The sequence below is a fragment of the Panulirus ornatus genome, chromosome 63 (genome assembly GCF_036320965.1).
Source record: "Panulirus ornatus isolate Po-2019 chromosome 63, ASM3632096v1, whole genome shotgun sequence".
Taxonomy (NCBI): Eukaryota; Metazoa; Arthropoda; class Malacostraca; order Decapoda; family Palinuridae; genus Panulirus; species Panulirus ornatus.
Genome location: NC_092286.1, coordinates 4,819,235 through 4,842,147, shown reverse-complemented (window position 1 = coordinate 4,842,147; position 22,913 = coordinate 4,819,235). Strand labels below are relative to the sequence as shown.

Below are 22,913 nucleotides of genomic sequence, written 5' to 3'. Positions count from 1 at the left end.
CCTCTCACTTTGCACACCACCTCGACCAAAACACCCTACATCTGCCACTCTATCATCAAACACATTCAACAAACCTTCAAAATACTCACTCCATCTCCTTCTCACATCACCACTACTTGTTATCACCTCCCCATTTGCGCCCTTCACTGAAGTTCCCATTTGCTCCCTTGTCTTACGCACTTTATTTACCTCCTTCCAGAACATCTTTTTATTCTCCCTAAAATTTAATGATACTCTCTCACCCCAACTCTCATTTGCTCCCAGACGCTTCACATGCCCTGATTCAATCCATTGACGCCACGTCGACCCCGGTATACCACATCGATCCAATTCACTCTATTCCTTGCCCACCTTTCACCCTCCTGCATGTTCAGGCCCCGATCACTCAAAATCTTTTTCACTCCATCTTTCCACCTCCAATTTGGTCTCCCACTTCTCCTCGTTCCCTCCACCTCCGACACATATATCCTCTTGGTCAATCTTTCCTCACTCATTCTCTCCATGTGCCCAAACCATTTCAAAACACCCTCTTCTGCTCTCTCAACCACTCTCTTTTTATTTCCACACATCTCTCTTACCCTTATATTACTTACTCGATCAAACCACCTCACACCACATATTGTCCTCAAACATCTCATTTCCAGCACATCCACCCTCCTGCACTCAACTCTATCCATAGCCCATGCCTCGCAACCATATAACATTGTTGGAACCACTATTCCTTCAAACATACCCATTTTTGCTTTCCAAGATAATGTTCTCGACTTCCACACATTCTTCAAGGCTCCCAGGATTTTCGCCCCCTCCCCCACCCTATGATTCACTTCTGCTTCCATGGTTCCATCCGCTGCCAGATCCACTCCCAGATATCTAAAACACTTTACTTCCTCCAGTTTTTCTCCATTCAAACTTACCTCCCAATTGACTTGACCCTCAACCCTACTGTACCTAATAACCTTGCTCTTATTCACATTTACTCTTAATTTTCTTCTTTCACACACTTTACCAAATTCAGTCACCAGCTTCTGCAGTTTCTCACATGAATCAGCCACCAGCGCTGTATCACCAGCGAACAACGACTGACTCACTTCCCAAGCTCTCTCATCCCCAACAGACTTCATACTTGCCCCTCTTTTCAAAACTCTTGCATTCACCTCCCTAACAACCCCATCCATAAACAAATTAAACAACCATGGAGACATCACACACCCCTGCCACAAACCTACATTCACCTAATAATAATGAAAAATTTTACTGTTGAATCCATTAACCTATAATGAGATTCGCCCATCAATACATCTAACTCATGCATGCAAGGACAAGCCCTAGCTCTTTCTTTACAACTAAAACTTCATTCATCTTTACTGATTCTTTCCATTCCTACTTACTTCCACCATTACTCAATGGGTTTTCCTAACATTACCATTCATTAATTCATGCCTCCTTCCAGTCTGCACAAGAAATAAAACATCTTAAAGAGTCCAGAAAAATAAAAAATCAGAGATGCTGTCCACATGACTAACATTGCCAGTCAAAATGTGAGGGAATCTGCTACTAGGGGTATGTGACAGAAAATGTGCCTTTCAGAGGTTAATGATTCTGTCAGATATGATGACCAAGATATAAATGGTGAATCTACCACTGACATTATGAACAAAGTCTCTAATAATATGGAGAAACTAAGTCCAGTAGACCTTGAATAACAGCTAGAAGAACATTAGTATGATGTGACTCATGAGGAGTGGCATTGCCTAAAATCCAGGATATTCTCCACTCTGAGCAGGATGAGGAAGAAAAAGAGGGTCAAATGCAGAAGAAAGCAGTGAAAGAAATTATAAACAGCCTACAACCTGTGATGCAACAAAGGATTCATTATGATAAGGACTAAAAGAGGTGATCAAATGCTATACTCAATTACACCATGTAATTATTCATTGCCTATTTGAATGGAAAGGGTAAGACATTCCCTACTATTGTACACCTTCTTACATTTATGTATGCTGTCCTCAACCATTCATCAACTAACTCTTCTACTGCAAAAGTACTTATTTACTTCTTTTCTAACAAGTCTCTTCCATAATTTCTAGTGAAAACTAACCTAAATCAGATGTACTGTTGAGGCGAGCACAGCTTGAGCAGAATATTATGCAAAAAAATGCTTACTTTTTGGGCAATAATAACAATATAATCTGCACAGCAATCATACTACTAAACAGCAATGTACATTCACTGAATACAGTAATGTTATCAATATCAAAATAAAGCATAAGTTACTATATCAACTTGATCTTTTGGCTCTGATTCTTACTGCTAAACTAGGATTCTTAAGCATGTGAAAAAGGGTATGTACTCTGTTACACTGGTTTTATTCTAAAACCCATTATATTGGATACATATCATCAACTGAATATTTTCACCAACCAGTCAACAGCACAGTCACCCCCTTTTTTAATAAATTCCACTACAATACCATTCAAACCTTGCCGGCTTTCATCTTCCACAAACTTTCACTACCTCTTCCTTTACCAAACCATTCTCACTGGCCCTTTCACTTCACACACAAACTCAACCAAAACACCCTATATCTGCCACTGTATCATCAAAACACATCCAACAAACCTTCAAAATACTCACTCCATCTCCTTACTTCACCACTACCTGTTATACCTCCCCATTAGCCCCCTTCACCGATGTTCCCATTTGTTCTCTTGTCTTACGCACTTTATATATATTCATTTATTTATTTATTATACTTTGTCGCTGTCTCCCACGTTAGTGAGGCAGCACAAGGAAAGAGATGAAAGAATTGCCCAACCCACCCACATACACATGTATATACATACACGTCCACACACGCACATATACATACCTATACATCTCAACATATACATATATATATACACACACAGACATATACATATATACACATGTACATAATTCATACTGTCTGCCCTTATTCATTCCCGTCACCACCATGCCACACATGAAATAACAACCCCCTCCCCAGCATGTACGCGAGGTAGCGCTAGGAAAAGACAAAAAAGGCCACATTCATTCACACTCAGTCTCCAGCTGTCATCTATAATGCACTGAAACCACAGCTTCCTTTCCACATCCAGGCCCCACACAACTTTCCATGGTTTAACCCAGATGCTTCACATGCCCTGGTTCAATCCACTGACATCACGTCGATCCCGGTATACTACATCATTCCATTTCACTCTATTCCTTGCACCCTTTCACCCTCCTCATGTTCAGGCCCCAATCACTCAAAATCTTTTCCACTCTATCTTTCCACATCCAATTTGGTCTCCCACTTCTCCTCGTTCCCTCCACCTCTGACACATATATCCTCTTGGTCAATCTTTCCTCACTCATTCTCTCCATGTGACCAAACCATTTCATAACACCCTCTTCTGCTCTCTCAACCACACTCTTTTTATTTCCACACATCTCTCTTACCCTTTCATTACTAACTCGATCAAAGCACCTCACACCACACATTGTCCTCAAACATCTCATTTCCAGCACATCCATCCTCCTGCGCACAACTCTATCCATAGCCCACGCCTCGCAACCATACAACATTGTTGGAACCACTATTCCTTCAAACATACCCATTTTTGCTTTCCGAGATAATGTTCTCGACTTCCACACATTCTTCAAGGCTCCCAGAATTTTCGCCCCCTCCCCCACCCTATGATCCACTTCCGCTTCCATGGTTCCATCCGCTGCCAGATCCACTCCCAGATATCTAAAACACTTCACTTCCTCCAGTTTTTCTCCATTCAAACTCACCTCACAATTGACTTGACCCTCAACCCTACTGTACCTAATAACCTTGCTCTTATTCACATTTACTCTTAACTTTCTTCTTTCACACACTTTACCAAACTCAGTCACCAGCTTCTGCAGTTTCTCACATGAATCAGCCACCAGAGCTGTATCATCAGCGAACAACAACTGACTCACTTCCCAAGCTCTCTCATCCCCAACAGACTTCATACTTGCCCCTCTTTCCAAAACTCTTGCATTTACCTCCCTAACAACACCATCCATAAACAAATTAAACAACCATGGAGACATCACACACCCCTGCCGCAAACCTACATTCACTGAGAACCAATCACTTTCCTCTCTTCCTACACGTACACATGCCTTACATCCTCGATAAAAACTTTTCACTGCTTCTAACAACTTGCCTCCCACACCATATATTCTTAATACCTTCCACAGAGCATCTCTATCAACTCTATCATATGCCTTCTCCAGATCCATAAATGCTACATACAAATCCATTTGCTTTTCTAAGTATTTCTCACATACATTCTTCAAAGCAAACACCTGATCCACACATCCTCTACCACTTCTGAAACCACACTGCTCTTCCCCAATCAGATGCTCTGTACATGCCTTCACCCTCTCAATCAATACCCTCCCATATAATTTACCAGGAATACTCAACAAACTTATACCTCTGTAATTTGAGCACTCACTCTTATCCCCTTTGCCTTTGTACAATGGCACTATGCACGCATTCCGCCAATCCTCAGGCACCTCACCATGAGTCATACATACATTAAATAACCTTACCAACCAGTCAACAATACAGTCACCCCCTTTTTTAATAAATTCCACTGCAATACCATCCAAACCTGCTCCCTTGCCGGCTTTCATCTTCTGCAAAGCTTTCACTACCTCTTCTCTGTTTACCAAATCATTTTCCCTAACCCTCTCACTTTGCACACCACCTCGACCAAAACACCCTACATCTCCCACTCTATCATCAAACACATTCAACAAACCTTCAAAATACTCACTCCATCTCCTTCTCACATCACCACTACTTGTTATCACCTCCCCATTTGCGCCCTTCACTGAAGTTCCCATTTGCTCCCTTGTCTTACGCACTATTTACCTCCTTCCAGAACATCTTTTTATTCTCCCTAAAATTTAATGATACTCTCTCACCCCAACTCTCATTTGCTCCCAGACGCTTCACATGCCCTGATTCAATCCATTGACGCCACGTCGACCCCGGTATACCACATCGATCCAATTCACTCTATTCCTTGCCCACCTTTCACCCTCCTGCATGTTCAGGCCCCGATCACTCAAAATCTTTTTCACTCCATCTTTCCACCTCCAATTTGGTCTCCCACTTCTCCTCGTTCCCTCCACCTCCGACACATATATCCTCTTGGTCAATCTTTCCTCACTCATTCTCTCCATGTGCCCAAACCATTTCAAAACACCCTCTTCTGCTCTCTCAACCACTCTCTTTTTATTTCCACACATCTCTCTTACCCTTATATTACTTACTCGATCAAACCACCTCACACCACATATTGTCCTCAAACATCTCATTTCCAGCACATCCACCCTCCTGCACTCAACTCTATCCATAGCCCATGCCTCGCAACCATATAACATTGTTGGAACCACTATTCCTTCAAACATACCCATTTTTGCTTTCCAAGATAATGTTCTCGACTTCCACACATTCTTCAAGGCTCCCAGGATTTTCGCCCCCTCCCCCACCCTATGATTCACTTCTGCTTCCATGGTTCCATCCGCTGCCAGATCCACTCCCAGATATCTAAAACACTTTACTTCCTCCAGTTTTTCTCCATTCAAACTTACCTCCCAATTGACTTGACCCTCAACCTTACTGTACCTAATAACCTTGCTCTTATTCACATTTACTCTTAATTTTCTTCTTTCACACACTTTACCAAATTCAGTCACCAGCTTCTGCAGTTTCTCACATGAATCAGCCACCAGCGCTGTATCACCAGCGAACAACGACTGACTCACTTCCCAAGCTCTCTCATCCCCAACAGACTTCATACTTGCCCCTCTTTTCAAAACTCTTGCATTCACCTCCCTAACAACCCCATCCATAAACACATTAAACAACCATGGAGACATCACACACCCCTGCCACAAACCTACATTCACCTAATAATAATGAAAAATTTTACTGTTGAATCCATTAACCTATAATGAGATTCGCCCATCAATACATCTAACTCATGCATGCAAGGACAAGCCCTAGCTCTTTCTTTACAACTAAAACTTCATTCATCTTTACTGATTCTTTCCATTCCTACTTACTTCCACCATTACTCAATGGGTTTTCCTAACATTACCATTCATTAATTCATGCCTCCTTCCAGTCTGCACAAGAAATAAAACATCTTAAAGAGTCCAGAAAAATAAAAAATCAGAGATGCTGTCCACATGACTAACATTGCCAGTCAAAATGTGAGGGAATCTGCTACTAGGGGTATGTGACAGAAAATGTGCCTTTCAGAGGTTAACGATTCTGTCAGATATGATGACCAAGATATAAATGGTGAATCTACCACTGACATTATGAACAAAGTCTCTAATAATATGGAGAAACTAAGTCCAGTAGACCTTGAATAACAGCTAGAAGAACATTAGTATGATGTGACTCATGAGGAGTGGCATTGCCTAAAATCCAGGATATTCTCCACTCTGAGCAGGATGAGGAAGAAAAAGAGGGTCAAATGCAGAAGAAAGCAGTGAAAGAAATTATAAACAGCCTACAACCTGTGATGCAACAAAGGATTCATTATGATAAGGACTAAAAGAGGTGATCAAATGCTATACTCAATTACACCATGTAATTATTCATTGCCTATTTGAATGGAAAGGGTGAGACATTCCCTACTATTGTACACCTTCTTACATTTATGTATGCTGTCCTCAACCATTCATCAACTAACTCTTCTACTGCAAAAGTACTTATTTACTTCTTTTCTAACAAGTCTCTTCCATAATTTCTAGTGAAAACTAACCTAATCAGATGTACTGTTGAGGCGAGCACAGCTTGAGCAGAATATTATGCAAAAAAATGCTTACTTTTTGGGCAATAATAACAATATAATCTGCACAGCAATCATACTACTAAACAGCAATGTACATTCACTGAATACAGTAATGTTATCAATATCAAAATAAAGCATAAGTTACTATATCAACTTGATCTTTTGGCTCTGATTCTTACTGCTAAACTAGATTCTTAAGCATGTGAAAAAGGGTATGTACTCTGTTACACTGGTTTTATTCTAAAACCCATTATATTGGATACATATCATCAACTGAATATTTTCACCAACCAGTCAACAGCACAGTCACCCCCTTTTTTAATAAATTCCACTACAATACCATTCAAACCTTGCCGGCTTTCATCTTCCACAAAACTTTCACTACCTCTTCCTTTACCAAACCATTCTCACTGGCCCTTTCACTTCACACACAAACTCAACCAAAACACCCTATATCTGCCACTGTATCATCAAACACATCCAACAAACCTTCAAAATACTCACTCCATCTCCTTACTTCACCACTACCTGTTATACCTCCCCATTAGCCCCCTTCACCGATGTTCCCATTTGTTCTCTTGTCTTACGCACTTTATATATATTCATTTATTTATTTATTATACTTTGTCGCTGTCTCCCACGTTAGTGAGGCAGCACAAGGAAAGAGATGAAAGAATTGCCCAACCCACCCACATACACATGTATATACATACACGTCCACACACGCACATATACATACCTATACATCTCAACATATACATATATATATACACACACAGACATATACATATATACACATGTACATAATTCATACTGTCTGCCCTTATTCATTCCCGTCACCACCATGCCACACATGAAATAACAACCCCCTCCCCAGCATGTACGCGAGGTAGCGCTAGGAAAAGACAAAAAAGGCCACATTCATTCACACTCAGTCTCCAGCTGTCATCTATAATGCACTGAAACCACAGCTTCCTTTCCACATCCAGGCCCCACACAACTTTCCATGGTTTAACCCAGATGCTTCACATGCCCTGGTTCAATCCACTGACATCACGTCGATCCCGGTATACTACATCATTCCATTTCACTCTATTCCTTGCCCTCCTTTCACCCTCCTGCATGTTCAGGCCCCAATCACTCAAAATCTTTTCCACTCTATCTTTCCACCTCCAATTTGGTCTCCCACTTCTCCTCGTTCCCTCCACCTCTGACACATATATCCTCTTGGTCAATCTTTCCTCACTCATTCTCTCCATGTGACCAAACCATTTCATAACACCCTCTTCTGCTCTCTCAACCACACTCTTTTTATTTCCACACATCTCTCTTACCCTTTCATTACTAACTCGATCAAAGCACCTCACACCACATATTGTCCTCAAACATCTCATTTCCAGCACATCCACCCTCCTCCGCACAACTCTATCCATAGCCCACGCCTTGCAACCATATATCATTGTTGGAACCACTATTCCTTCAAACATACCCATTTTTGCTTTCCAAGATAACGTTCTCGACTTCCACACATTTTCAACGCTCCCAAAATTTTCGCCCCCTCCCCCACCCTATGATTCATTTCCGTTTCCATGGTACCATCCACTGCCAAATCCACTCCCAGATATCTAAAACACTTCACTTCCTCCAGTTTTTCTCCATTCAAACTTACCTCCCAATTGACTTATCCCTCAACCCTACTGTACCTAATAACCTTGCTCTTATTCACATTTACTCTTAACTTTCTTCTTTCACACTCTTTACCAAACTCAGTCACCAGCTTCTGCAGTTTCTCATCCGAATCAGTCACCAGCGCTGTATCATCAGTGAACAACTGACTCGCTTCCCAAGCCCTCTCATCCACAACAGACTGCATACTTGCCCCTCTTTCCAAAACTCTTGCATTCACCTCCCTAATAACCCCATCCATAAACAAAGTAAACAACCATGGAGACATCATGCACCCCTGCCGCAAACCAACACTCACTGAGAACCAATCATTTTCCTCTCTTCCTACACTTACACATGCCTTACATTCTCGATAAAAACTTTTCACTGCTTCTAACAATTTGCCTCCCACACCATATATCCTTAGTACCTTCCACAGAGCATCTCTATCAACTCTATCATATGCCTTCTCCAGATCCATAAATGCTACATACAAATCAATTTGCTTTTCAAGGTATTTCTCACATACATTCTTCAAAGTAAACACCTGATCCACACATCCTCTACCTCTTCTGAAACCACACTGCTCTTCCCCAATCTGATGCTCTGTACATGCCTTCACCCTCTCAATCAATACCCTCCCATATAATTTACCAGGAATACTCAACAAACTTATACCTCTGTATTTTGAGCACTCACTCTTATCCCCTTTGCCTCTGTACAATGGCACTATGCAAGCATTTCGCCAATCCTCAGGCACCTCAACATGAGTCATACATACATTAAATAACCTTACCAACCAGTCAACAATACAGTCACCCCTTTTTTTAATAAATTCTACTACAATACCATCCAAACCTGCTGCCTTGCCGGCTTTCATCTTCCGCAAAACTTTTACTACCTCTTCTCTGTTTACCAAATCATTCTCCCTAACCCTCTCACTTTGCACACCACCTCGACCAAAACACCCTATATCTGCCACTCTATCATCAAACACATTCTACAAACCTTTAATTTATTCACTCCATCTTCTCACATCACCACTATTTGTTATCACCTCCCCATTAGCCCACTTCACTTATGTTCCCATTTGTTCTCCTTGCCTTATGCACTTTATTTACCTCCTTCCAAAACATCTTTTTATTCTCCCTAAAATTTAATGATACTCTCTCACCCCAACTCTCATTTGCCCTCTTTTTCACCACTTGCACCTTTCTCTTGACCTCCTGCCTCTTTCCTTTATATATTTCCCAGTCATTTCCATTATTTCCCAGCAAAAATGAAGAAGGTAGCATTCGTAAATTTAATAAGTTGTATGACAGCAGAGAATGTCCAATAGAAGGGCCTCATGAGTGTGAAACCCTGCCCCTGTACATTACAAATAGCAATTACAAATACGGATTCACACATGTGCACACAGTACTCAAAAAGAGATTGGGAAACATCTCCCAAATCATTTAAATGACAATAAGAAACTTGTGAATAAATGTATTTCTTGTGGATTTTCAAAGTCCCATATAATGTACTGCACCGTTATCAGTTCATTTAAGTAAGTGTTTTTGATAATATGAGCACTGTCATCAGGTTGTTAAAGTGTTAATGTACTCAAAACACAGAAGTTAAAGTGTTATCAGAAGAAAGGATAGTAAGTGAATAGGGTAGAGTATAAGCCTCTCTAAAATCAATAAAAACAGTAAAAACCTGTTTAACTACCAACTGTTTAATTTCATGCATAGTAGATGCTTTTACAGTCAATAAAATCAGCTCCACCAGACTGCCTGGCACCAACATCTGCTCATCCTCTGCCTCCAGCAATCCCTAGTGTCCCCACTCTCCCTCACCAAGACCTCTTTCTTTCTGACAAGCTGAATGTGGTTGTACTGCTGTTACCTACATGTCCCTCCCCTCTACATTTGTATTTTCACACTGAAATATAAATACAAACTGCCTACCAAAAACCAGTTATTGCACTAATGGTGCACCATCAAACAAGCATTAAATACAATACTGTTCACATACCTGGAGCCAAGGGTTTCTTTTTTTCTACAGTGAAGTTCATCCACACATCAGGAAGAGGAAGATGCTCTTCATTCTCACAAAACAAATATACTAAAACATTGCACTCCTAAACTTATCACTACCATTAAATAAAGGAAAAATTTTCTATATCATAATACAACTTCACAAAAGGGTAGAGAGATACTAGAAAAGCTGATGGGAACACCACTGCTCAGTCATATGCCAACCAATTAGTGCACAGTTTTCTGATAAAAAAGCTGCACAGAGGACAAATATTCTGTAACTCAGAATGGCACTTATTCTCTTCCTCAATGTACCCTAAACACTTGGTTCATATTCAGAAAGCAAGCCCAAATTATGGAATAGTCTAATATTCAGAGGTTCCTGGTTTGGGATTAATTACTAAACTGGACACTTTAACTCCTATATTGGCTCTACTCCAAACACACCACAAGTTGAGGTTTATTCCAGCCTACAACATCAAATGATGGTAAACAAACAAAAACTGAAACAAGAAGAAGTAGGATCTTTGGAATATCTCAATCAGGCAGTTTCTTTCTGCTCACATTATCTGCTAAATCTGCCATGTTCCTATATGGACAACTGTGCATTTTTCTAAGGAACAAACAAGTCTTGCAATACTGAGATTGAGCAAGTCATCACTGCATATCATCACCAAAATCTGTATCAACAAGAGTTCAATCATAAAGTGTTTGTTACTTGAAAAAAGGTTTCAATAACTGATTATCTATCAAGAGGAGTAATAAGGGTTATGGCACAAGCAAGACTATGGATACATGCAGGTAGCCCTTAACTGGTTATGCAATGAGTTGTGTTACAGAGTAACTGCTGGATGAAATTCTTGGGGTTCAGCTTGCAAATGCTTTCCATTGAAAGTCTGCCTGTGTAGTGAGACTTGAAATTTCTCTAATTCACACAGTCCAGTACAGAAATAATGAAAGTTGGAACAATGAGTCTCCTTGGTCTTCATTAAACTAATGTATTTACAGTACAAAAAAAGACTATCACATTTCATTTGTACTCACTGTACTAGTCTGTGGTGCTAGGGTATGCTTGCCCAAAACAACAGTGGTGGTTTTAGTTTCTGCTGAGGGTTTTCTTTCCAATGGGGATGAAGGGACTATGGCAGAATTCAGGGATGAAGGATGTGATGTAAGTTGCTCTGCTACTCTAACGACATCCATTACCTGCAGAAAAAAGTTATTAGTTCAACAAAATGCTAATATTCTGATATCTAGATAAACTAATTCTGAATAAAAACCAATTTATGATGAATTGTGGATGGCTATTCTCATTTAGGACATTATACATGGAAGCTAGAACTGAACGAGTGTAAATGAAGCCACTGATTGATTGCCGCTGATTCTACTTTGCGAAAGGAGGAAAGGCAAGTAAGCAGAAAAAAGTGATAGCATCAGTTCATGAATGAGAGAGAAACTACCATATAACAGTCAAAACTATATTAATAATCAAAATAAAGACAACTAAGGAATCAATGGCCTTATTATCCAATAATATAAACTCTTCTAGTTTATTTTGTATCAAGGTAGCTTTGGCATTAGGCAACACTTGAGGAAGAAACATTCTAATGCAAACACCATACAAAATCCACACACATATTCAGACACCCCATCCTGAGTCTTTGAGGATGAGCACTCTCTACTTAGCTCCTTTTTCTGTCTCATCTTTTTAAAAAAGAAATACAAGTAGCCACTCCTGAACCCTTCAGTCGCCTTCTACAACACAAGAAATACCAAAGTAAAATTCTTTTTCCCCTACCCTAAAAAGATGTAAGCCTAGCTCAATCATTCATGTTGACTGTTTTCACTTATCGGTTTCATACAGCTTCATATTGTGTCTTTTCCTAATATACCAGCTTCTCTGACTCTTCATTCCTACAAGGCCTTCCCCATAATGTGGGGGGAATACACATCTTAACATGCTCCATCTCTCTCCTGGATTGTTTCACTAAATTATTTTTTGTTTTTCACTCCCAAGGTGCTTCCTACATTGCCTTCTTCTTCACTCCAGTATGTTTTCTTTCAACCTAACATCATGGATCCCTATGAATGATGAAAATACTTCAAGGAATAGTACATCTCTTATCCCATTGTGTGACATAACATCCCAACCTTCTTTCTCTCACTGACTTCAGCACTGATTAATGCATACTTATTCTATCCCTATCTATCTACCTACATCTCTGACATCCATTCCCTTTGGGAACTCCCTCAAGAGGGTGGCTATGGCATAACTGGTGAACTCCAGTTATGTTAATATGACACGGAACACTCTGAAAGCCCATTCCAGCAGCCAGAATCCAAGAACTGTACCCTATATTTCATTCCTATTTTTCACATCCATGGATTAAGGATGGCAGAACTGAACTGCTTCCTTGTATATTTTTACATTCATGGTTACATTCTTTGCTTTTAAAATTCCCACCAAAGAACCAATTAGTTTCCATGGACAGGTACTCCTTTACTTCTCCCCTCAATGTGCCACTTTTGCACACCACTTTTCCAACAGTTTCCCTCCCATCTTGACCTTGCTCTTCAGTTCACTTTTTCAGTCTATTATGTATCACATCAAAATGTCTACCACCTTAACCTCCCTCCTCTGCACAAATCCTTTGTCTTATTTTCATAACCATTAACCTCCTACTTTCTTTATGTTTTTTTCATATTTGATTGCCATTTCCAGCATTAGTGAGGTAGTGCCATGAATAGATGAAGAAAGGCCACATCTGCTCATATCTATTCTCTAGCTGTCATGTATAGTGCAATGATACCATAGTTCCATATCCACATCCAGGCATTCCCATGGTTTACTCTAGATGCTTCACATGCCCTGGTTCAGAAAAATTCACCCATTCACCACCACCTGTAATTTACCAATAACAACACCTAACCATCTCTTATCATTCTTGCTTAGATCTCTCTTGCTGCATCATCTGTATATACATGCTGGAAATCCAATACATCATCATATCAGCCAGTTCTCGCTCTCACATTACCTCAACATTTTCAATTTACATACCATCCACTTTTACACAATCTTTACTACATTTGTAGAACTAATTTGTTGCCAAAACAGTTTTCCTCCAGCACTTAGATCTTTAGTACATCCAACTATACATTCCAGTCTACTGTATCATATGCCTTTCCTAGATCCATGAATGCTGCATATAACTTTGTTTTAGCTAGTTTCTCTACTCCTAACAACTTCACAGATAACACTTTGATCTTCACATCCTCCAACTCTCTTAGGAAATCCATGTTCTTCACTAACCCTGCCTTCTTTTATCTTCTTCATCCTTCTCTTTAACACTTCTCCTAACTACTTCCCCTCCAACATCAAATTGAATACACTATAACTTTACACTTACCCTTACCACCTTTCCCTTTTCTTAAAAAAGCATTATCTCTGCAGTCCAGTAACCTTGGACCCTTCCACTTCTGGACTGACTTCTGCTACTTCACCATCCTTCAAAATTTCTGCTGTAAACCCATCAATTCCATTTTCAAAGACCTAACTAATGGCTGCTTTTTATCATTATCTATCTGTCAATCTATATCTCTGATGCCTGTTCTAGCCGGGAATTCCCATCAAGGGGGTGGTCAAGCAAAATGAGCCCGCACTTATCTCTGTCCTTATGTGCCTCCCTTACATACACCATTCCATGCATTCTTCTACTCTTTCTCTCCCTCTTTCTCTCACACCAACCCCTTTAACTGTACTATCATACATTCTTGTAAACTCCCAGTATTGCATTCTTTCCACATGCCCAAACTACTTTAAATTATTATGTTTCACCCTCCGTACCACTCCACCATTCATTCCCTTTGCATTTCATGCCATACCACATCTCTCATACACCCCTTCATTTCTTTGTTCATTACATCTAGTCATACCATTTGCTCCTCTCAAACAGCAGACTTCCATAGCCTGCAAAAGTCAGGGATGGAAGGACTATGCTGTCCCTTAATCCTCTCTGCAATTCCATATTTACAACTCTACCCTTCATTATTCTATTTGGGGAGCCAATGAATCATACCCAGTACTGATTTCTCTTTCCCCTCTCCTTCCATATTTCCAAACTTATCCAAGACAGCTCCTAAATACTTAAATTCTCTCACCTCTTCCAATCTTTCTCCCTCCATATCCAAAACACAATTTACTACAATTTCTTCTTTCACTCTATATGGTTTTGCAAAATCCACAAATTCACTCTGTTTCCTTTCAGATACCATTGCTGTATTCTTACTTGCATTCATCTTCAATCGCTCAGACACGAAATGGCGACCACATATGAATACACACACTTATATATTTCATTATCATTACTATTATCATTTTATTATACTTGATCGCTGTTTCCCACGTCAGCAAGGCAGCACCAGGAAACAGACTAAGAAAGACCCATCCTCTCACACACACACATACGTACATACACATACATATACATATCAACATATATGCATATACACTCATATACACAGATATATCATATCTATATTATACTTTGTCGCTGTCTCCCGCATTAGCAAGGTGACGCATGGAAATAGACGAAAGAATGGACCAACCCACCCACATACACATGTATATACATACACGTCCACACACACACATATACATACCTATACATTTCAACGTATACATATATATACATACACAGACACATAAATATATACACATGTACATGATCCATACTTGCTGCCTTCATTCATTCCCATCGCCTCCCTGCCATACATGAAATGACAACCCCCTTCCCCCCGCATGCATGCGAGGTAGCGCTAGGAAAAGACAACATAGATATAGGCCAAGTGTATAGAAAAATCACGTTAAATAAAATCATATGAACTCTTACTGAACTGTGATTTCACCTTCATATCTATCATCATGGACTAGTGTGATGATGTTTCCTGTTGGGCAGGGTGGTGCCAAGAATATGTAAGGCAATGAAACTACAGCTCCCTACTCACATCCAAGCCCCACAAACCTTTTCATGGTTTACTCCAGACATTTCACATGCCTGGTTCAGTCCATTGACAGCACGTTGACCCCAGTATACCACATCATTCCAATTCACTCTCTTCCGTGCATGCCTTTCACCCTCCTGCATGTACAAGCCCTGATCGCTCGAAATGTTTTTCACTCCATCCTTCCACCTCCAATTTGGTCTCCCCCTTCTCCTTGTTCCCTCCACCTGACACATATATCCTCTTTGTCAACCTCTCCTCACACATTGTCTCCATATGTCCACATACAGACAGCATACAGATATTTAAAAAGTTGTACAATAAAAGAGAATGGTCAGAGATGGCCTCCATGAGTGTAAAATACCTTCACAGACAGTACAAGTATGCAATTAAAATAAGTAAATAGAAAGTATAAAATCATTGACATGCATGCAACCAAGGGAATCTTTCACCATGCTCACCAATGATTGACTTGAGAAATGGTTCTGAAGGATACTGACAAGAGAAACATGGAAAATAATTTTCTATAATTCACAAATTACCAAACTTTGCAAAAGTCTGCATGATGATCATAAGCCATTATAGTATCATGACTAATTCCTAATAATTAGACATGTATGCATGCAAAATCAAATGCGTACAATTTCAGGTGCAGATTTATCCTTAGGTGTGTTGGATATAACGGGAGCAGAGAGGTGTGGGATAAGAGGATTATCATGACCCACATCATCATCGGTGTCAGGGGTGTCAATCCTCATGGTGGTGCTTAAATCACACTTGGGCTCAGGTGTGGGAACCCTGTCACAGGGCAGAGGCTTGGGTACTGGCTCTGGTGAAGGTTGGGATTGTGGTGGAGGCTGGGGAAGTGGTGGCAGGGAAGATTGTGGTGGTTGTGGTGGTGATTGGGCAGGTGGTTGCAGCTTTGTAGAAGCTTCAGGTGGCGCCTCCTCATGCAGTGGAGAAGCATCCTCTGGCTGTATAGAGGGATTGAGGATGTAATGCTACATTATAAATCATCAGAAAATGCATGAAAGCACCGGAAAAGTACTCAACAGGAAGAATGAACACTATTAAAGGATTATCAACTGTCAATATTCAAATTTTCTTTGTAGAAAAGATAGTTAATATGAAGACATAATTATTGGAACAAGTATTTGTAAAATATTGAAAATAATGATGAAGATACAACAAAAATAAAGTTCCTTACTCAAATTAATGACAATATAAGTCATCTTTTCTTCATGACAGGTGACACCTGTTTGATCTTCCATCTACAAAAATAATTCCTGTGTCCAGAGTAACTACTTACTTCAAACATCATAACAAAGGTTGACATACTTGTAGTCCAAAATGTCTGTCTATCATGATCACATTAAGAATTTAATCGCATATATAACAAGAATGGCAACTAATTCTAAACACATATCAAAGTCAAAATCAGTCCACAGAACTACCAATGGTAAATTACAAATTTTAAATGCTGTGATTTTACTGAACAAGTGAATTCAATTCAATCTAGTGAATTCAGATATGACCAGCTGAGAACAGTAATGCAATGAAATCTGTTCATTTGAAATCTGTAATCATTTATTCATCAGCATAGCAGTAAAACCATATGACAGCATCAAAATAAGTAATTCAGCTCAAATAAACGAACATCAAGCATAACTACTGCTTACAACAATAAGAATTGAGAAAACAGATACTGAAAATAAGGTCTAGGGTAGATTACATCTAATATGCATTCCTCTTTCTATGTTTTGTATATGGCATTTATGGATTTGAAAAAAGCATATGATAGGGTTGATACTTATACTCTGAGGAAGGTATTAAGAATATATGGTAATGGAGGTAAGCTGCTAGAAGCAGAGAAGTTCTTAACAAGGGTGTAAGGCATGTGTATGAGTAGGAGGGGAGGAGAGAGACTGGCTCCCAGTGAAGGTTGGTATGCAGCAGGGGTGTGATGTCACCATGGTTGTTTAATTTGTTATCAATGGGGTGGTTAGGGGAGGTTAAATGCATGAGTTTTGGAGATGAGACAGCATGGGAAGTGAGTCAGTTGTTCACCAACGATACAGCACTGGTGGCTGATCTGACCGAGAAACTGCAAAAGTTGGTGACTGAGTTTGGAAAAGTGTGTAAAAGGAGAAAGCTGAGAGTAAATGTGAATAAGAGTAAGCTTATAATATAAGGTTCAGCAGGGTTGAGGGACAATTTAGTTAGGGTTGTAAGTTTGAATGGAGAAGAATGGGAAGAAGTGAAGTGTTTTAGATATCTAGGAGTGGACTTAGCAAGCTATGAATGGAACCGTGGGGGAGGGGGTGAAGGTTCTGTGAGTGATAAAGAATGTGTGAAAAGAGAAGAGAATGTTATCTCAGGGCAAAAATTGGAATCTTTGAAGGAATAGCAGTTCCAACAATATATGGTTGTGAAGCATAAGCTATAAGTAGGGTTGTGAAGAAGAGGGTGGATGTGTCGGAAATGAAATGTTTGAGGACAATATGAGGTGTGAGGTAGTTTAATCATGTAAGTAATGAAAGGGTAAGGGAGATGTGTGGTAATACAAAGAGTGTGGTTGAAATGATTTGGACATAAGGAGAAAATGAGTGAGGAAAGGTTGACAAAGAGGATATATGTGTCAGAGGTGAAGGGAACAAGGAAAAGTGGGAAACCAAACTGAAGGTGAAAGTATCTATTATACTTTGTCGCTGCCTCCCGCGTTAGCGAGGTAGCGCAAGAAAACAGACAAAAGAATCGCCCAACCACCCCACATACACATATATACATACACGTCCACACACACATATATACATACCTATACATTTCAACATATACATATATATACATACAAAGACATAAGTATACACATGTACATAATTCATACTTGTTGCCTTTATTCATTCCGGTTGCCACCCTGGCACACATGAAATGACAACCCCCTCCCCCACTCGCGCGTGGGGTAGCACGAGGAAAAGACAACAAAGGCCACATTCCTTCACACTCAGTTTCTAGCTGTCATGTATAATGCACTGAAACCACAGCTCCCTTTCCACATCCAGGCCCCACAAAACTATTCAAGGTTTATCCCAGACGCTTCACATGCCCTGGTTCAATCCACTGAGAGCACATTGACCCCAGTATACCACATTGTTCCAATTCACTCTATTCCTTGCATGCCTTTCATCCTCCTGCATGTTCAGGCCCCGATTGCTCAAAATCTTTTTCACTCCATTCTTTCACCTACAATTTGGTCTCCCACTTCTCCTTGTTCCCTCCACCTCTGCCACATATACCCTCTTTGTCAATCTTTCATCACTCATTCTCTCCATGAGACCAAACCATTTCAATACATCCTCTTCTGCTCTCTCAACCATACTCTTTTTATTACCACACATCTCTCTTGCCCTTTCATTACTTACTCGATCAAACCCCCTCACATCACATGTTATCTTCAAACATCTCATTTCCAACACATCCACCCTCCTCCGCACAACCCTATCTATAGCCCATGCCTCGCAACCATATAACATTGTTGGAAACAATATTCCTTCAAACATACCCATTTTTGCTTTCCGAGAAAACATTCATGCCTTCCACACATTTTTCAATACTCCCAGAACTTTTGCCCCCTCCCCCACCTTGTGACTCACTTCCACTTCCATGGTTCCATCCACTGCCAAATCCACTCCCAGATATCTAAAACACTTCACTTCCTCCAGTTTTTCTCCACTCAAACTTACCTCCCAACCGACGTGTCCCTCAACCCTACTGAACCTAATAACCTTGTTCTGATTCACATTTACCCTCAGCTTTCTTCTTTCACACACTTTACCAAACTCAGTCACCAGCTTCTGCAGTTTCTCACCCAAATCAGCCACCAGCTTTGTATCATCAGCGAACAACAACTGACTGACTTCCCAAACTCTCTCATCCACAACAGACTGCATACTTGCCCCTCTCCCCAAAACTCTTGCATTCACCTCCCTAACAACCCCATCCATAAACAAATCAAACAACCATGGAGACATCACACACCCCTGCCACAAACCAACATTCACTGGGAACTAATCACTTTCCTCTCTTCCTACTCGTACACATGCCTTACATCCGCGATAAAATCTTTTCACTGCTTCCAGCAACTTACCTCCCTCACCATATACTTCTAAAACCTTCCACAGAGCATCTCTATCAACTCTATCATATGCCTTCTCCAGATCCATAAATGCTACATACAAATCCATTTGTTTTTCTAAGTATTTCTCACATAAATTCTTCAAAGCAAAACACCTGATCCACACATCCTCTACCACTTCTGAAACCACACTGCTCTTCCCCAATCTGATGTTCCATACAATCTTTCATCCTTTCAATCAATACCCTCCCATATAATTTACCAGGAATACTCAACAAACTTATACCTCTGTAATTTGAACACTACCTTTATCCCCTTTGCCTTTGTACAATGGCACTAAGCATGCATTCTGCCAATCCTCATGCACTTCACCATGAGCCATACATACATTGAATATCCTCACCAACCAGTCAACAACACTGTCACCCCCTTTTTTAATAAATTCCTTTGCAATACCATCCAAACCCACCACCTTGCCAGCTTTCATCTTCTGCAAAGCTTTCACTACCTCTTCTCTGTTTACCAAATCATTCTCCCTAACCCTCTCACTTCGCACACCACCTTGACCAAAACACCCTATATCTGCCACTCCATCATCTATCACATTCAACAAACCTTCAAAATACTTGTTCCATCTCCTTCTCACATCACCACTACTTGTTATTACCTCCCCATTAGCCCCCTTTACCGATGTCCTCATTTGTTTTTATTGTCTTACACATTTTACTTACCTCCTTCCAAAGCATCTTTTTATCCTCCCTAAAATTTCATGATATTCTCTCACCTCAACTCTCATTTGCCCTCTTTTTCACCTCTTGCACCTTTCTCTTGACCTCTTGCCTCTTTCTTTTATACATCTCCCACTCATTTGCACTATTTCCCTGCAAAAACTGCCCAAATGCCTCTCTCTTCTCTTTCACTAATAATCTTACTTCTTCATCCCACCACTCACTACCCTTTCTAATCTGCCCACCTCCCACGCTTCTCATGCCACAAGCATCTTTTGCACAAGCCATCACTGCTTCCCTAAATATATCCCATTCCTCACCCACTTCCCTTATGTCATTTGCTCTCACCTTTTTCCATTCTGCACTCAGTCTCTCCTGGTACTTCCTTACACAAGTCTCTTTCCCAAGCTCACTTACTCTCACCACTCTCTTCACTCCAACATTCTCTCTTCTTTTCTGAAAACCTCTACAAATCTTCACCTTCACCTCCACAAGATAATGATCATACATCCCTCCAGTTGCACCTCTCAGCACATTAACATCCAAAAGTTTCTCTTTCACACGCCTATCAATTAACACGTAATCCAATAACGCTCTCTGGCCATCTCTCCTACTTACATACGTATACTTATGCATCCCTCTCTTTTTAAACCAAGTACTCCCAATCACCAGTCCTTTTTCAGCACATACATCTACAAGGTCTTCACCATTTCCATTTACAACACTGAACAACCAATGTGTATCAATTATTCCCTCAACTGCCACATTACTCATCTTTGCATTCAAATCACCCATCACTATAACCCGATCTCGTGCATCAAAACTACTAACACACTCACTCAGCTGCTCCCAAAACACTTGCCTCTCATGATCTTTCTTCTCATGCCCAGGTGCATAGGCACCAATAATCACCTATCTCTCACCATCCACTTTCAGTCTTACCCATATGAATCTAGAGTTCACTTTCTTACACTCTATCACATTCTCCCACAACTCCTGTTCCAGGAGTAGTGCTACTCCTTCCTTTGTTCTTGTCCTCTCACCAACCCCTGACTTTACTCCCAAGACATTCCCAAACACTCTTCCCCTTTACCCTTGAGATTCATTTCACTCAGAACCAAAACATCCAGGTTCCTTTCCTCAAACATCTCTAGTCCTCTCACTAACCCCTGACTTTACTCGCAAGACATTCCCAAACCACTCTTCCCCTTTACCCTTGAGCTTCGTTTCACTCAGAGCCAAAACATCCAGGTTCCTTCCCTCAAACATACTACCTATCTCTCCTATTTTCTCACCTTGGTTACATCCACACACATTTAAACACCCCAATGTGAGCCTTCGAGAAGGATGAGCACTCCCCGCATGACTCCTTCTTCTGTTTCCCTTTTTAGAAAGTTAAAATACAAGGAGGGGAGGGTTTCTAGCCCCTGGCTCCCGTCCACTTAAGTCGCCTTCTACAGCACGCGGGGAATGCGTGGGAAGTATTCTTTCTCCCCTATAATTAATAACAGTAATTATTAATAATAATAATAATAATAATAATAATAATAATAATAATAATAATAATATATATTTTTATTTTTTTATATTATTATACTTTGTCGCTGTCTCCCGCGTTTGCGAGGTAACGCAAGGAAACAGACGAAAGAAATGGCCCAACCCCCCCCATACACATGTATATACATACGTCCACACACGCAAATATACATACCTACACAGCTTTCCATGGTTTACCCCAGACGCTTCACATGCCTTGATTCAATCCACTGACAGCACGTCAACCCCGGTATACCACATCGCTCCAATTCACTCTATTCCTTGCCCTCCTTTCACCCTCCTGCATGTTCAGGCCCCGATCACACAAAATCTTTTTCACTCCATCTTTCCACCTCCAATTTGGTCTCCCTCTTCTCCTCGTTCCCTCCACCTCCGACACATATATCCTCTTGGTCAATCTTTCCTCACTCATTCTCTCCATGTGCCCAAACCACTTCAAAACACCCTCTTCTGCTCTCTCAACCACGCTCTTTTTATTTCCACACATCTCTCTTACCCTTACGTTACTCACTCGATCAAACCACCTCACACCACACATTGTCCTCAAACATCTCATTTCCAGCACATCCATCCTCCTGCGCACAACTCTATCCATAGCCCACGCCTCGCAACCATACAACATTGTTGGAACCACTATTCCTTCAAACATACCCATTTTTGCTTTCCGAGATAATGTTCTCGACTTCCACACATTCTTCAAGGCCCCCAGAATTTTCGCCCCCTCCCCCACCCTATGATCCACTTCCGCTTCCATGGTTCCATCCGCTGCCAGATCCACTCCCAGATATCTAAAACACTTCACTTCCTCCAGTTTTTCTCCATTCAAACTCACCTCACAATTGACTTGACCCTCAACCCTACTGTACCTAATAACCTTGCTCTTATTCACATTTACTCTTAACTTTCTTCTTCTACACACTTTACCAAACTCAGTCACCAGCTTCTGCAGTTT

At 40.5% G+C, this 22,913-nt stretch overlaps 1 protein-coding gene across 14 annotated transcripts in view; it reads right to left on the bottom strand.

Annotated features, from left to right (window-relative positions):
* Positions 1–22,913, bottom strand: part of LOC139745942 (protein lap4-like) — a 556,451-nt gene that overhangs the window by 166,969 nt on the left and 366,569 nt on the right. For 13 of the 14 annotated variants that reach the window (XM_071656641.1, XM_071656649.1, XM_071656646.1 and 10 more), the window contains 2 exons: positions 16,186–16,518; positions 11,588–11,749 (listed from right to left, as the gene is read on the bottom strand). In XM_071656641.1, coding sequence (XP_071512742.1) covers positions 11,588–11,749; positions 16,186–16,518 — 495 coding nt within the window. The remainder of the gene's footprint in view (positions 1–11,587; positions 11,750–16,185; positions 16,519–22,913) is intronic. The other variant, XM_071656654.1, reaches the window with a different exon arrangement.